The 16,864-nt window shown below is 47.8% G+C and overlaps 1 protein-coding gene across 4 annotated transcripts; it reads right to left on the bottom strand.

Moving 5' to 3' along the window:
* Nucleotides 1-1,906: 1,906 nt before the first annotated feature.
* Nucleotides 1,907-13,197, bottom strand: LOC144048898 (far upstream element-binding protein 3-like). Of its 4 annotated transcripts, none has more exons than XM_077561353.1 (18): nucleotides 12,772-13,195; nucleotides 11,139-11,244; nucleotides 9,587-9,617; nucleotides 9,464-9,510; nucleotides 9,314-9,385; nucleotides 9,175-9,232; nucleotides 8,975-9,089; nucleotides 8,746-8,844; nucleotides 7,783-7,884; nucleotides 7,601-7,703; nucleotides 7,426-7,526; nucleotides 5,803-5,941; nucleotides 5,562-5,722; nucleotides 4,584-4,651; nucleotides 4,417-4,502; nucleotides 4,207-4,278; nucleotides 4,025-4,122; nucleotides 1,907-3,894 (listed from the first exon to the last, which is right to left on the bottom strand). In XM_077561353.1, the coding sequence occupies exons 1-18, from the start codon at nucleotides 12,865-12,867 to the stop codon at nucleotides 3,886-3,888; spliced, it is 1,563 nt and encodes a 520-aa protein (XP_077417479.1). In that variant the 5' UTR covers nucleotides 12,868-13,195; the 3' UTR covers nucleotides 1,907-3,885. The 4 variants fall into 4 exon arrangements, with proteins under 4 accessions (XP_077417479.1, XP_077417477.1, XP_077417476.1 ...); XM_077561351.1 differs by having other exon boundaries at nucleotides 8,927-9,089; nucleotides 12,772-13,193; XM_077561350.1 differs by having other exon boundaries at nucleotides 8,927-9,089; nucleotides 9,175-9,385.
* Between the last annotated feature and the right edge of the window lie 3,667 nt (nucleotides 13,198-16,864).

Genomic DNA, 16,864 nt, shown 5'->3' with positions numbered 1-16,864 from the left:
TATTTTTGTGTTGCGATGAAGGTTGTCTGTTGTTGTCTCTGCATGTTAAGTGGGATTGATTGACTTTCTTTTTTCTTCTCTGTTCGATGTGTGCATTTTGCATTTCTTGCGTGCAAAACAGACGTTGCCTCTCAATTGCTTTTGACCACGATGATCATCACAAAACAAAAATGGCCTGGCACGCACGCAACACAAGAAGAAAAAAAGGAGATGCAGAGCCGGCTGGTGGCACCCACAGCACTCTCCGACCCCCGAGGAAAAAAGGAAAGGAGCAATCCGCAAGAAAAGTGAGAATGGCGCTCTTTTGACTTTGCGTGTTCTGAACTCCTTTTGACATTCAACGAATTCCAATTGAGAAAGTCACTTCAATGAAGCATGAAAATGAAAAAGAGCAGCCGAGTTGAAAAGCAACATCGCCTGCAGCCAAAATAAAATAAATAATAAAAAATCATGTGACGAATAACAAACATGCAAATAATCATTCATATGTTACGCCGAGGAAGAAAAATTTGAAAGAGTTGGGATGGAATTTCAAATGAACATATCTTCAATTTAATTTGAGAACTTCTAAACAATTTTTTTTAAAAAGAAATCCATCGTGTACACAAAAATACAGTTTAGATGTGATTCAATCCCCCCAAAAATGAAAGAATATGAATATAACATGAACAAATACGCTAATAAAAAGGACATTTCAGAGTGTATGTGTGCGTGTGTGTGTGCGTGGTGAGGTGCAAATTCAAAAGAATTTGTGAATGTAAGCAAATAATCATGTTTCATTTGGTGTGCATAATGAAGATGATGAAGATGATGAAGATGATGAAGATGAGCGGCGTGATGAATCGAGTGTGCAGATGGACGAGAAAACAACAAAAAAGAATGCGATCAGGAAATGCCCGGATGGAAATGAATGCGGCGCGCATGCGCGCGCTACTCACTTCGCTGATTGGACGATCATCAGCCGGGCTGATCTTCTCCACCATCGTCATCCTCACGTGACGTCACAGCTCACGTGACTTTCTGCGGCGGACAGAGTGACATTTGAGGAGGACACGCCCACAGCTCATTAAATATTCACACATCCACAGGTCAACTGTACTTACAGAGCACTTTACTGTACTTAACGGGCACACGCGCGCGCACTCACCATTAAAAAGTTGACCGCGAGACTCAACCGCAGGGATTGCAACGTGATACACGCTCAGCAGGCGCGCACGCGCGCGCACACACAATTCCAAGGCAGATTTGGACCAAGTGCTCATCAATTATCGCGAGCACTTGCAGCAACGCGCACACGTAAACACTCAACGCTTGCACAAGCGCGCGCACGTGCTCTGCCATGACAAGCGCGCCTGTAAAAGGATTTTTGATTTCAATATATTCTGTAACAGGAGGACGTTTTAAATGTGAAGGCCACGCATCGTATCAGGGACATCAAGCATTAGCGGGAAAAAAGATGAACTTGATGACAAGATTAAAAGTCATCGTGATGAGATTGAGTGACGACATTTAAAGTCATCGTGAGCAGATTTGAAGTCTTCGTGATGAGCTGACATGAGAATCGTCTGTGACGTCATTCAAGTTTAGAAAGAGAAAAAAGAAAAGATCCACATAGGCAAACATCCTTCTTACAATGAATAATAATAATTTAAAAAAAGAGTCCCTTTTGTATGGGCAGAAAGAAGCTTACATGCAAATACGACACAAACTCTGTATGGAACAAGCACAAACACTTGAATCGCTCACATGGAGACGCAATATGACACGCACACACTTCACAAGTGATGACATCATCAATCAGGCCATCTGGAAAATGAATAAAAAACGAAGGGATCCATTATTAATGTCAGCCACGTGCACCGGACAAGATGGCCTCCACAGGAAGTCATCATAAAGACACAGGAAGTCAGAAAGAAGGAGCCTGTTTATTAGCCCTCATGGTTACATCATCATCATCATCATCATCATCATCATCATGTTCACCTTCCTCACCCGTCAGTCCATAGAATCTACTAGAAAAGTCCAAAGGTTACATTTGGACAAGCGTCCATTAGAAAAAGCAGAGAAGAACAAAAACAAGACAAATCTGGCACAGCTGGAAGAACTGAAAACGAGCAGGGGTGGGGGTGGGGGTCAGGGGTCGGGGGGTGATCGGGAGTCTCGGGAGCTTTCCTGTCCAACCGCCTCCCGGCCTCGGAGTCGCCGCCCAGGCTAACCAGCTAATGGGCCCATGAGCCGTTTCTTAGCTCACTAAGCCAAAAGATGTTAGCGTTAGCATTTAGCATAGCAGTCTTGAGAAGAGCTTCTTCTCCTTGCTGGTGCTGATCTGCAAAAAAAAAAAAAAAATCCTTTGGAAGCAACCACTCAGCCTACACGAAGCATTCGCACATGATCAAAGCCAACAGTCAAAACAATTTGTAGTGAATCGGGAGATGGAACGCGTCACTCTCGCGGGATTTGCATATCGGACACCGGATCACTGACTCGAGTCGAGGGCTCAAACGATCATTACAAACAATCATTACAAACCAAACCAAACTAAATTATTGTTGACGCGACAACATGTACATGAGGTGTTAGCATATTAGCTCATTACAAAACAAATATTCATTAACTCATTTATAGACCCCTGCACCAAACCATCATCATCATCATCATCATCATCATCATCATCATCATCATCATGGTCACACACACACACTCGACAAAACACCTGTTGTTCAGTATGTGCGCTATGCTAAGCTAGCAGCACGCTAACACTCTCCTTTGGCTAAGGCTAAGTGAGAACACTGAAAGATGGTGAATAAAGCAAAATGATTGAACAGAGTATGAAAGTCAATTCATTTTACCAACACGTGATTTGATGCAAACTCATCAATTAAAAAAAAACAAACTGACAGAATGCTAGCATTTTAGCCACAAACAGAACGTTGCGTGCTAACGCGCTAGTTTGGTGCCGCCCAACAACGTTGACCACAGAAGACGAACGGAGGATCGTCTTAAAAACTTGAACAAGATTAAAAACTAGCATCCAACCCAAAAGACAACAAATTAGCACGCTACCGCGTGTCCTTGCTAGCATGTTCAAAAAAGATAAAAACGATTGAGTTTGATTGAAAAAAAGACATCTGTCGAGGTCAAATGTCTCAGTGCTTTGACCAAGTATAAATCTACGTTAGCGGCATGCTAGCGTCTTCCTTCCGCTAAGGCTAGGTGACAAAAAGCTAAACAACAAAACAGACATGCGCACGCACGCGCGCACACACACACACACACACACACACACACACACACAACGGGCACTCTCCAAAAGTTCTGAGCGCTAATGCGCTAGTTTGGCATTCGCCACGTCGTCCCGCGTCGGACCACAGAAGACAAATTTAAGATTCAAGACACAAAAGAAAAACTGCTATTAGCGCTCTGTCGCTATCATGACCAAAATGGCGACCGAAGAAATAAAATGACAGAGTTTTGAACAAAAAGACGCCCGTTAAGGTCAAGTGTCACGTTTCGGTCCAATGCCAGTAGAATATCGTCACCGAAAAGACACCCCAAAATAATAATAATAATAATAATCTGCAGCATGCTTAAACAATCATCATCATCATCATCTTCCTCAAGACTGCTAGGCATCATGTGGCGAAAAGAAAGAAAACAAAAGGAGGTGAAGTGAAGTTTGTTCAAACGTGTCCATGCCAGGTTTGGGTTTGGGTTAAAAAAAGAAAAAGACAAAGAAAAAAAAAAGCCAACACAAACAGGAAGTCCAAGACTTCGGAGGCTCCGAGCAGTAGAAGGGCACTTCCTGTTTCCGTCAATTTGCTGGCCAACAGGAAGCAAGGGCTGAGGGGGCGTGGCTTCCGAGGGGGGGAGGGAGGGCGGGGCCTCTTAGTGATCCTGCGGAGACAGCGAATGACATCATCAAAAGCAAATCGGTCCCAAAAGACGATTCATCGAGTAACGGCGCCGGGGAAATAAAAGGACGGGCGGCGTCGCGAGCGCAGGGCTGACTTGATGACGTCGCTACCTGGATCTGGGCGGGGTTCCACAGGTACGGCTGCTGGCGGTAATACTCGGCCAGCGCCGCCGTGTAGTCGGGCAGCGAACTCTGCTGGGACGACTGACCTGCGCACGCACACACAAAATGCAAGATGGCATCGAGACGTCAATTCACATTCAAACAAGCAAATCAAAAAGCAAAAGTCATACTTTGTTTTTTGTAGTAATCTTCCCACGCTTTGCTGTAGTCGCTCATCACGCTCGCCGGCTGACTGGGCTGGCCTGCGCGCACGCACACACATTCGCAAAGATGACCAAGAAAGCGTCAATCAAGGCAGTTTGAAGGTGACGGACGTTGCCGTGGATACTGCAGGGTGGACAGGATGTGCGTGCGTGCGTGCGTGCGTGCGTGCGTGTTACCGGGGTCCTGCTGCGCGGCGTTCTGCCAGCTGGTCTGGTAGGTGTTCCCCCACACGCCCGTCAAGAAGGTCTGAGCGCCGCCACAGCTGCAAACACACACGCAGGTCGTCACACAACTTCTTCTGGCGCGCACGCACGCACACGCACGTGTTGCCATGGGGACCTACTTCTGGTGGGCGGGGCCTTGAGTGAAGGGGCTGAAACCAAATCCGCCGTTACTCATGATGCCAGAACCCTAAAGATACAAAATGCTCATCTTCATCATGAATGTGGACTTTTGACATCCGACCTGTTTGGTATGCGCATATTTAATGAGGTCATGGATCAAGAAAGGTCAATACAAACCAAAAAACAATAAACAAAGCTAATGTAAAAAGAAGTTGGGAGGAATCGATGATCGGTGCCCATATTTGGGCATTTGACCAAATATGGGCATGGACTTTTTCCCTGAAAGCTTTGATGAACGAATCCTGACCAAAACCCAAACGAGCGACATTTGCCTGCGTTTGTCACTAAGTGAGACGCATCTCATTTCATTTCTGCACCTTCCAAAACCAAAAATGCTTCTGACCCCTAACCGGACTTCCGGACGGATTTCCAGCGATGGTTGGGACCAATCACAGAGCGAGATTGTGTTGGGGGCGGGATTTGCAGGAAGTCGAGACAAACAAACATGAACGAACGGACGCCGTAACCAATCGCGTTTCCTTGTCACTAAACGAGTTGTGCTTTTTTTTCCAAAGACGACATTTCGATCCGTGGTCACGATTGGTCACAACAAAAGGCGGACATTTTGGTCCGAGCGGCCGGAAGTCCAGAATGTCTCGCCTTTCCCGAGCAAAGCGTCCCCGATCGAAAAGTCCCTGGAGTCAATCACGATCATCAATCTGGCTGTTGACATTTGGCAAAACTTTATTGACAGTTTCAGTCAACTTTTGGGAACGCTTCTTTTGTTTATTTTTGAAAGGTCGCTAAAAGATCTGCTGACCAATTTTTGGCGGGATCATTTTTCAACAAAGCTGTCAATTCTGAAACGGAAAGCAAAAATGTTGAGGCCAATATTTTGTCTTTCACTGCAAACGAGCAAACGAGCGTCGTGGCTGACGGCCTTGAGAAGGCGGCGGCGGGCGCGTCTGGTGGCTTACCCCGATCTTGTCGTCGATGAGCTGCCGCGCGTGTTCCATCTGCTGCGCCGAGCCTCGGATGGTGAAGACGCGCGCGTTGGGGTCGGTGGCGGGCGGCGGGTTCCGCTGGAGCTCCACGTGAGCGCCCGACTGCTGGTTGATGCTCTTGATGGTCTCGCCGCCTGCGAGCACACGCCGGACGCTCACTTGCCGTTTGGACGCCGGAAGTGGCAAAGACGGCGGGTAAGCGGGCGGGGCTTACCTTTGCCGATGACCAGGCCGCACTTGTCGGCGGGGATGGTGTAGGTGACCTCCTGCAGGGGTCCGGGGGAACCCAGCGTCCAATCCCCGCGGCTTCTGGCCCGCCCGGCCCTCAGCGCCGAGCCGAAGCCGTCGCGCTCCTGAATGGCGGCGGGCCAGAGGTCAGTGGAAGGGCGGCCCTGGCGCCACTTTTTGTACTCGCCGGCAAAAACATGTTCAATTGTTGGCAAAAACATGTTCAATTGTTGGCAAAAACATGTTCAATTGTTGGCGATTTGTTTTTGCAATCGATGGTCAGGCTCGGGCGGCTCCGTTGCAAAGAAAACTTTACAAATAAAATGTACAACTCATTGACTGGCAGCCATTTTGACGGAAGCAACCCCCTTCGCTCCCAGCTGTTGGACTGGATTTGGACTAATTTTGCAAGGCCCGCAGAACATTCTGTTCTATTGCTATCAAAACATGGCAACAAAAAGAAAAGATTAGAATCTCTTCTTTCATCAGGAAAAAAAGAAAAGTCTATTTCTGTCTGTTCCTGGTTTGCAGCAATTAGCATTTGAATATAGCAACGTTTGATCATTATTGACAAAACAACATGGCCCTGGTTGATCTCATTTGCTCTGCTGCCACCTGCTGGCCGTTTTTGTAATAACTATCATTGCTTCAAGCATTGACTTCAGTTCAGAGGCCGCGTCGAAGCCTTCTGTACGCTCTAGCATAAAAAACAAACAAAAACGTATTCATACGTCTTTGGGATAAGTTCCATCAACGAGCTCAAGAACGCGAGGCTGGAGTCAACCCAATAAAGTCGTTCCACTCAAACCCAATCCAGCCGCGTCTAAACAAGGACAACGTAAGCCTGCCTTTCATAGCATGTCGATGATAACAAATTTGCTGCGTGACTTTGACAGGAATCAAAATTAGCGGCGAGATTTAATTTTCATGGACTTGTGCATTTTGGATGACATGAAATAAGCGAGGCAAGTCTTTCAAGTCCCGTCTGGTTTTTCAGCCAAGAGGGATTCTTCTTCTCTGCTCCAACGAGCCGTCTTTTCAAAACCAAAGCTCAACGCTGCCCTCTAGGCGAGAGTGCTGCATTACATCTCATAATCAACTCAATGTGCCAAAGTGTCATTAATATTTCAAAAAGAAAAAAAAAAATTAAAAAAATATATATAGCATTTCACACAAGTGCAGAAATGCACGTGACGGAACGGGTTCTGCCCCCCCACAGCCAAACTAAGCTTGGCAGCGAAAGCAGGTTGCCATCAATTTGCACCGTTGCCATCAATTTGCACCGTTGCCATCAATTTGCACCGTTGCCATCAATTTGCACCGTTGCCATCAATTTGCACCGTTGCCATCAATTTGCACCGTTGCCATTCACACAAAACGCAACAATGGCTTCAAACGTTCCCGTAATCCGGCATGACACGCCGCTGCTCCTCGCACCTTCATCAAACTGCTGACATTTCATTTTTGTCACTTCATCAAGCAGTTTTGGAGAAAACGCATTCAAAGTCACGAGACGTCAAAAGCAAATCCAAACAAGATGGTGGACGAGATGAGCAGCCGGAAATCGGCGCGCGTGCTCATGTCGAAGGTGCGACTGCGTGCTGCTCACCTGCGCGGTCTGGATGAGCTCGTTGACGAGGTGCAGCGCGTGCTGGCAGCGTTCGGGCTGGCCCATCACCACCGCCACGCGTTCCGGACTGATGCCGTCGTCTGCGGCGCGACAACAAGAGGCACACTTGAGCCGGCCCGGGCGCCAAACCCGCCCGCCCGCCAAAAAACCGTACCCGTTTTGAACTGGATCCGCACTCCGGCGTCGTTCTGGATCTTCTTGATCATTTCGCCGTTGCGGCCGATGACGATGCCCACGGCGAACCTCGGGACGGGAACCTGCGAGGGAGCAAACGAGCGCCGCCGTCACAAGGCGCCGAACCCGACCGAGCGCTTTGTTCATTTGGGCCGAGCGTACGTCCAGGCTGGCTCCTCCCGGCCGGGCGGAGAATTCGCCGCGTCCCGCCCGGAAGTCGCCGTCCTTCTCTCGGATCACCTCCAGCACCAGCTCCTTCGCCGCCTGCGAGGCGTTGTCACGACAACGCGTTGTCAAACAAGGTCCAACATTGGTCAACGTACAAAGCAGACGCGTGCCGACGCCCTCGCCGCCGCTTTCATCATCTTCCATCCTATTCGGCGACATCAAGCGAATGGAAAACTGCACGCCAACGTTTCACAAACATCAAACGAGATTTGAAGAACATCTCGGAAGGCGGCAAAACGCTGAACAGGAAACGCAAACGTTCAACTTCAGGTTCAAGGACATCAAAAGCAGCCTTTACCGGCACGGCACAGTGTGTGCGTGTGTGTGCGTGTGTGTGCGTGTGTAGAATTATGATCTAAATATTGTTGTCGTCACGTCACAATGTTTCAGGTCTGTTCAAAATCCATTTGTGATGTTCTAGCACCCCCTGGTGGTTAGTTTACTGCAGTTGAATTTGAATTGGGAATGTTTTGGACACTGCATTGATTATCACAGCAATAAATCAATCATACCAGCAAATCAGTTTCAACATCTGTCAAAAAAAAAAAACAGACTTTTTGACAGCTTCAGTCAAACACAACCTTGTCAAAACACTAAAAAATAACTAATTTCCCAATGTGAGCTTTTTTGTTTGTTTTAAACAAGATCGCAAATCCGAATACATGATTGTGAGTTTTTTTTTTTTTTAATATCTCCAACCTCCCCATACAATGTTGACATTTATGGTCACGTTTGTCTGTCGCATCCCAACGACTCAACGGGACTGGAGGCGACAATTCGGGCGGTCGCGTTTTGGCCCAAATTGACTTGTTAAAGGTTTTGTTTGGTTTCGTTTGTCAAAATCAATTCTGGGCTCCGAAGGAAGAAAAAGCAAACACGCGGCTCGGGTTTCGCCACCTGAACTTTGTAGGGGTCTCCGGAGATGCGCAGAGGTTTGTCTGCTCCGGTGGGCATCGGACCGTCTTGGATCATCATCATCTTCACGCCCGCACGCTCCTGACACGCACACGCAAACAAACGGCAGCGGGTGAGGCGGCGCGTGCGCAGGCGGGATCGAAGCCAAGGAGCGCTTTGGCACCTGCAGCTGCTTGATGGTCTCGCCTCCGCGGCCGATCACGAGGCCCACCTTGCTGGCCGGGATCAGCATCTCCTGCACCAGGGCCCCGCCCTCGCCGTCGCCGTGGAAACCGGGACCGTTTCTGCAGCGCTCCACGATCTGCACCAGGAGACGCTTGGCCTGCCTGCGCGCAAACACACGTTGACCCACGTGCACGCACACGCGCGCACACGCCGCGCACACGCCGCGCCGGGAAGTTGCAGACTCACTCGATGCACTCGGGAGTCCCGGTCAGCGAGCACGGACGCTCCATCAGGCCGCCGCTATCTAGGCACACGCACGCACACGCAATCAGCCACGACGCGACGGAAGCCTCAAACGCCGGCGGGCGTGTGCGCGGACACTCACCGGCGGCGATTTGGATCTTGCAACCCGACTCCAGCTGGATCCTGGTGATCTGCTCGCCGCCTCGGCCGATGACTGCCACGCACATCACGCACACACATGAGGCACGCAGGAAGCGCGCAAAGCGGACGTGCGAGCGCGACGAGCACTTACTGAAGCCCACCATCCGGTCGGGAACTTTGTAGTCCTCCGTCAACACCCTGAAACACGCACACGCGCATAAGATGGCGACCTCAACCACTACGCCAAATGTGTGTGTGTGTGCGCGCGTCGTACCTTTGGTGGGCCATGGCTGACACTTGATTACCTAAACGTGCACACATTTCAAAACAAAACACAAAAGCGCACGACGTCAGCAAGCTAACAAGCAAAAGTCGACAACATCAACGTGAAAGCAAACTATTTTTTCAATACTAATATTTGGCGCCCCAAAAAATTTCAGATCATGAGCCAATTCATTTAAACAATATATCATGAGTTTTATTTTGAAAGGGGAAGTCAACCCCCCAATTTTGGGGGGAACAATAATATGTTCTATGCATTTATCTCTATGATATTAAACATCTAATAATATTGCGTTTTGATCCGTCTGAGTGGGCGGCCATTTTGATCCGTCTGAGTGGGCGGCCATTTTGCCACTTGCTGTCGACTGAAGATGACATCACAGTTGCTCAGGTCGCAGGTAACAACCAATCAGGGCGCAGCTTCAGAAAACAGGCGAGCTGCGACGGGTCATCGCCCGAGCGACTGCGACGTCGTCTTCAGTCGACAGCAAGCGGCAAAATGGCCGCCTTCAGCATATTGATGAAAACGGCTGCATTGTGCCGCATAACTCGTATTCCACAAATGTGAAATTAATCGCAACGTCACCACTAGTGAGCTCACATATGACCGATTATTGCCAAGAAATGTTGACGTTTGACTTTAAGATATGAATTACAGGCACAAAAGTTGTATAAGCCTTTTTTTCATTTGATGCGACAAAAACAAAATGTTTGTTTGTTTGGATGCCATAAAAAAAAAAAAATTGAGCCAATTTGAATGTAATCATTTGCTCGGGTCCGAGTATTTATAGAATACATCAAATAAGTGAAAGAAAATAAGGATTAAAAACATAAAACTGCATTTTTTCCTCCCATTGAGCACAATCGATTTGAATTACAAACAAAATATGGAACAATTGCTGCATGTAAACAAACTGATCCATGTGCTACCCATGTTGTCTTTAGGGCTAACTAGCACACACTGGCACCTTGTACATTGTTTTTTTTTTTGTGTGTTTTTTTTAAGGACAATACAACGCAACTCTCTTTCGTCCAGATGAGAAAAAAATCAAGTTGATTGGCTGCAATGAACTTCCAAGAGGGACTCGTTTACTCTTCAAACAGACAATTTTATTGTGTGGGGATGGGCCAATACCGATACCAGGTATCAGTATCAGGACGATACCTGACCTTTTTTTCAAGCTATCATGTGGCCATTTTAATGTCAGGAACTAGAAATGACAAATTAGAAGAATAGAACATTTCCATTCATTTTCACACAAAAGATGCTATATTGGGATGTATTGGTCTTTCTTTAACATGTAAAAAAAGGAGGATAACAAAATAACAACATCATCAGAAATGCGTGTGGAGGAGGTTCGAGGCCAAAACAAAGATGGCTGCTAATGTGGGTGTGGTCAAGAATATCCAATGATCGCACTGCATAGCAATTCACCAGCACAATCTCGTCCAATTGAAAGAAGCAAAAACCACCTCGCGATTGACGGCCGATGAAGCAATGCGTGACGTCACAGATGAGACGCTGCGTGCGTGCGTGCGCTCACCTGCGTCGTCAGGAAGTCGTTTGTAGTAGAGCGACGGCTCCACGCTTGCTGGCGAGCTGTTGATGTGCGCCATGGCCTCGCCGCCCCCGCCAATCTTTCCCACCATCTGGGGAGCACAACAAGTTAGCTCACTCGGCTAACAGAACATTAGCACCCAAAATAAACGGATGTCCACCGAGTCAGTCCACGCAAAAATGGTCCACTTGTCCATAAGTTAGCTTAACACAAGCGAGGACGTTACCTTGCTGGGCTAACAGGATGTTAGCATGTCACAGGACGTTAACGGATGACCACAAACTCTACTAAACTTGTTTGTGAGTTCCACCGCAGGACGTTAGCTTGTTAGCATGGAAAGCAAGTCGGCAGAGAGATGAGCTATTTCGTCCGCTGCGGACTCGTGGGTGGGGAACACCGTGTCGGTATGTTACGTCTTGCTAGTTCCACACTTGGCTAACAGGAAGTTAGCATGTCAAAAGAACATTGTCGATGTTTACGTGGCGGTCCACTTGTGTGTTCGGAAAGGGATGCTTGACTCATTTAGACACCTTCGGCAAAAAGAAAAGATTTTGATGAATGTGATAAGTGACCTCGTTATTTTTCACGTCCAGAGTATTTTGCCGTCCCGTGAAGATGACATCACCGCTGCTCAGGTGACGACCAACCACGGCTCAGTTTGCTAACCTCACATGACCAAACCCACAAGAGGGGTGAGCCGTGATTGGTCGTTACCCGAGCACACGAGGTCATCTTCAGTTGACGGCAAAATGTCTTTTCAATGAATTGAACATGAAAAGAACCGTCACTTGCCCACGATGCAGTTTGCCGTGGTTTCGCTTCCCCGCCTGAGAGACCACGTTTGAGGGAGTGCAAAAAAGAAATAAAGTCATTAAAAATAATAATAAAAAAACAATTGTACATGAAAAATCATGACGTTATCACATTCATTGACATGAGATTTCTGAAAGTGGCTAAATGAGTCAAGTAGCCTTTTAAGTGGATTGCGTTGAACACAGGAAGTTAGCTTGCTCAGCTAACAGGAAGTTCGTGTGACAGTCAAGTCGATCCACTAAGTTGGGGTCCGCACACCCCCACTTGCAAAAGCTCACATATAGCCTGAGCGTGAGATTGTGGGAGGGGGGCGGCGGTGTTAGACTTGAAGCACCCCCAGTTTAAAGAGTGAGCATACAAAAAATAAGTATGTCTTACTTGGTGTACTAAACACGTCATTGTTAGTTAGTTGGTGAGTTCAACAAGTTGTCAGCCCGAGTGACACGTGTGGACAAACTTATGAGTGCCCCCCTCCCCCCAACTCGTCGTCGTCGTCGTCGTCGTAGTCCCCCCCTCCCTACTTTGGCATGACAGCTCGCCAAAGTCCCCCCAAAGTAAGTATCTCCCAGCTGGAGGAGGGTAAAGCCTCCCGGGGGGGCTCGTGTCAGCCGCGTCAAAGTGGGCAAAAGTGCCCCAGCTAGCTTAGCGTGCTAATGTGCGTGCGTGCGCGCGCGCTCGCGAACTTGCTCGGCGGTCCAAAAGAAGGCAAAAAAAAAGTGTTCCGACTCCACGTAAGAGGCGCGTCCGGGGCTGGAGAAGGGGGTCCGCGGGACTCGCTGGCCGGCGGCCCCTCGGCGGAGGTTACCTGGCGGGCCCGCTGCAACGCGTCGGCCAGGCCGTCCGACTTGAGCCCCGGCTGTCCGATCGAGGCCTGTCCTCCTGCCTGCACCAGCTCCGCCATCACAGCGCCACTAGCTCGCTCGCTAGCCGTTAGCCTGCTAGCCGCCGAGCTGCTAGCTCAGCTCTCGGCGAGACGCAGATGCTCTCCGCGGGCGCCGAGGGCTCACTCCGTCGGGCTTGGGCCGGCTTCCAAATCAAAATGAGGGCGGAAGGTGCGAAGCGGCGCCATTTGCTCCGATGCCGCAAAGGAGGACCGAAACGCCTCGAGGCTTTTGCCGAGTCGCCGCGCACCTTCCAACTTGTCCACGAGGTCCCGTCCCGCCGAGGAGAGGATCTCTGCAGCGGCTCAGCTGGCTGTTGGCGAGCGCGCGCGAGCTTCCGCTTCCGCGTGGAGTCACGTGGTGCCGCTGGCGCCACAGGTGACACCGAAAAGTTACCGAAACACAAAAAAGTTCCCAAAATGCAAAGACAAAAAGTCTTGCGCAAACATTTTCAAAGCTTTGAACCCTTTTATTATTATTATTATTATTATTATTTTAGTCAGACTTGTGCTTTCTATTTAGGGGACTTATTATTTTTTGAAATATATATATTTTATATTTCACTTTTAATTTTTATTCAGAAGCAGAGACGCAGATTTTGGAACGGGGAGGTGCGCCAATTGATAGGATGAATAAACCTGAGGAAGTGAGAGAAATGGCTAGACGAGAGGTGCCCAAATTGGAGTTCTTGAGAGCTCCTATCCAGCCCGTTTTCCATGTCTCCCTCCTCCAACGCAGCTGAATCCAATGATCAGCTCATCCGCAAGCATCGCAGAAGCCTGCTAACGATCTTGATGGTGAATCAGGTGTGTTGGTGGAGAGAAACATGGAAAAGAGGCTGAATGCGGCTCCAGGACTGGACTTGGGCACTCCTGGACTAAACAATAAATCATTTGTGATTGAAGTGTAACAAAATGTTATTCTAACATTTGTGCATGAACTTATTAAGAAGTATAAACAACAAATGTACATGAATGCAAATAATGACGTCAAATGTGCTCGAAACTTACAGAAAGAATTTGATGAGGATTTTCCTATTGACAATTCCCAACATTTGGAACGCTGTTTCCAAGATGGCGTATTGTCAGACATTTTGTTCTAATAGTCAAAGAAACGTTTGATCACGTTTTCAAATGAAAGTTTTCCTCACCAAGCGAATGACAATCATCCAAAGTGCAACGCGTTTCACTGAGGAAAAATGCTGCATTTGATGAAGGTGGGAAATGGCAGGCATCCCGCTCGGATTGCGTCGGTCGCGACCTCGCGGCGTTTGAGGCAAATGACGGTACAAGACGCAACGGGATTCGGGAGGACTGCGTTAACCCCAACGACAAGCAATTGGTCGCAATCGGACATCTTTGTTGCTGACATTCGCCTGAAAGGCGTTGAGGGTCCGAGCGGGATCAATCAAAGAGCGCCATTTTGACTTGTGACGTCAAAGTGATGCGGGCAATGTAGCCGCTGGCGGTACATTAGCATGTGCATGCTAAGTTAGCATCAGCTCCTCTGGACAGGCTCTTTCAAGACATTTGAATGTGACGACTTGGGGTTCATTTCAATCATTTGGACGAGACAAACTTTCATCTGGTCTCGCCAGTCAATAAAAAAGGACAAGTTTGTTTTCATAGTCAAATGGAAATTGTTGTTTTTATAAATGAATGTCACGCTAATCAATTATTTGCGCCGGTCAAAACATTTGCAAGGCATCGACGGCTTTTGTTTGATCGTCTTCGATTTTCTTCATGTTTTCGCTTTACATTATTGACAACAAATTCATGAATAATTGATTCCTTATTACAATAAATAAGTACATGTTTAAAGTAGGTGTCATTTTTCTTTTAATGGCAAAATAATATTCTACTTTGCATTTTTAAAGTCAATGCAATTGTAATGAAATAATTGCTGGAATAAAATACATTTGTTTTTGTTTTCATTCAAAAACAAATCATTCAGTATTGATAAAAAAAACTCACATTTCTTTAAATGTGTAAATGTTAATCATAGAATAGTCATATTTTCGAGATCATTATTGATTAAAATACATATTAAATGTGCACGTTTGCCTTTTATAATTCATTTTCATGTAAACAAAAAAACAGTCACCGTAAATGTTATTCTAATTTATGAAATAACTATTTATGGAAAGACGTAATGGGTTGATTTAATTCAGCCCATTTTTAAATATTTCCAATAAAATTCATGAAGGTGAATTAAGTCGATATTAACTGATTAGGACGCAAATGCTACAAATGGAATGAATGGTTTGCTTGTGCCAAAAAGAAATCAAACAGGACTAAATGATGAAGAAAAAAAGAAACATTGGAGCAAAAAACGGCTTCCAGACAAATGTTTGGGTTTAGCCCCGCCCCCTCGGACCCCCGCGGGCCCCCAGCTTGAAATCTCTCAGCCTAGCGGGATTCAAGAAGGAAATTATCCTCCTCATTAACCCAGTGACATGCGAGGTAGGCCAATTTTGGACGCGTCATTTAACCTTTGCTGTTTGATGTTCGCCCCCCCCCCCCCTCCTGTCCCCCCCCCCCCTTCCTGCCCCCCGAACCATCTCAAGCTCCACGGGTCAGCAGGGAGCTGATTGGTTAGCTCAGTGCTGCCCTTTAATTTGTCAGGTGAGGTCAGTGGACGCCCGCATCCACCTTGAAACGTTTCCGCACTATTTTCTGACTCCGCCCACCTTTCGCGCCTTTCGGCGAATGCTTGATGATGCGAAGCCTCGCATGAGACGGCCCCATCCGGACGGACGCACTCGCCGTCGTCATCATTGACGGGTCGACGACAAGTGACAATTAACGTGGGTGCAAAACAGACAAACATCTTATTTAGGTGTTTAAAGATGGCCGCCGCCTGACAGGAGGCAAAAAGCTCGAGTAACTTCGTCATCACACAAGCGTTGTGGAGCGGCCACAAAATCCTTCAACCATCGGACGTCAACATTTGCGGTGACGACATGAGGCCGCGTTTGGAAATAGCGTCCAAGGGAAGACGGGAATCACCAGACAAACTGACGCGTCCGCCATGTTGGATGTGGCCATGGCATTGGCCGTAACGGGGCAGATGCCACCGACTTCCGCATGCCAGCGTGGTTTCCGGCCACTCACGGCCGCGTTCCAACACTCGCACCCATGGCCGCCTCAACTCTCTGAAATGCTTGTGACAACTGACAGACACACTCGCACCCGTTGACGGGAACGCTCAACCGAGGGGCACAAAAGGCGGAAGCGCAAGAACTGGCGAACAGGAAACAGAAACGAAGCTGATGTGTGAAAACCAGGAAGTCCCGCCTCCTCCGTGGCACGTACCCCAGATCGCCCAATCTTTTTGTAACTTTGAATGACATCCATCGTGGTTTGAAACGAACGGCTTGCGTTGCCACGTCGTCAACGCAGGCAAGATGGCGTCTGTAAATGTTGCTTGTGGCAAAAGGCGCCAATGAAGACGACTGACTTGGAGCGGCGGCGCAAAAGGAAGGAACATTTCGTGCGCCTCCCTTAAGTACACACACGCGCGTGCACAAAAGGTGCGCACACGCGACCTTGCGTGCGCGCCGGCGCTGAAAGGGAAGCGAGCGGATGGAAGCGAGCTTTTGTCGGCGTCTCATTGTGTCAAATGGAAATGTTCTTTTTCCCCCTTTTCAACGTTTTGACCTTTGGATGGTCTCATGAGGACTTGAGGAATACTTGACCTCTCACAAGCGCCACTCGCGCAAAATGCTTTGACTTGCGCATGCGCGTGGCATCATGGGAAAAAAAAAAAGGCCAAATGGCAATCCTGCGCTGCAGACATCATAAACAATCCTAAGAATGACAAATGAGAAACGTTTTGATGCTTACTGCATTTTCAAACGTAACAAAAACATTTTCAAGTCCGCATGACGTCGCATTATGGGGAGAAATGCTACGTTTTTAGCATTTAGCCTACAAGTATGTTTGCAAATGTTTGCAAACATTTGCACCACAGTCGTTTGTTTTGTTCTTAAGTTGGGGAACAAAAATTGGCTTCTTA

Source organism: Vanacampus margaritifer, chromosome 3, assembly GCF_051991255.1.
Source record: "Vanacampus margaritifer isolate UIUO_Vmar chromosome 3, RoL_Vmar_1.0, whole genome shotgun sequence".
NCBI classification, from domain to species: domain Eukaryota; kingdom Metazoa; phylum Chordata; class Actinopteri; order Syngnathiformes; family Syngnathidae; genus Vanacampus; species Vanacampus margaritifer.
The sequence above is the reverse complement of the archived record's forward strand: the minus strand, read 5'-3'. Positions and strand labels throughout refer to the sequence as shown.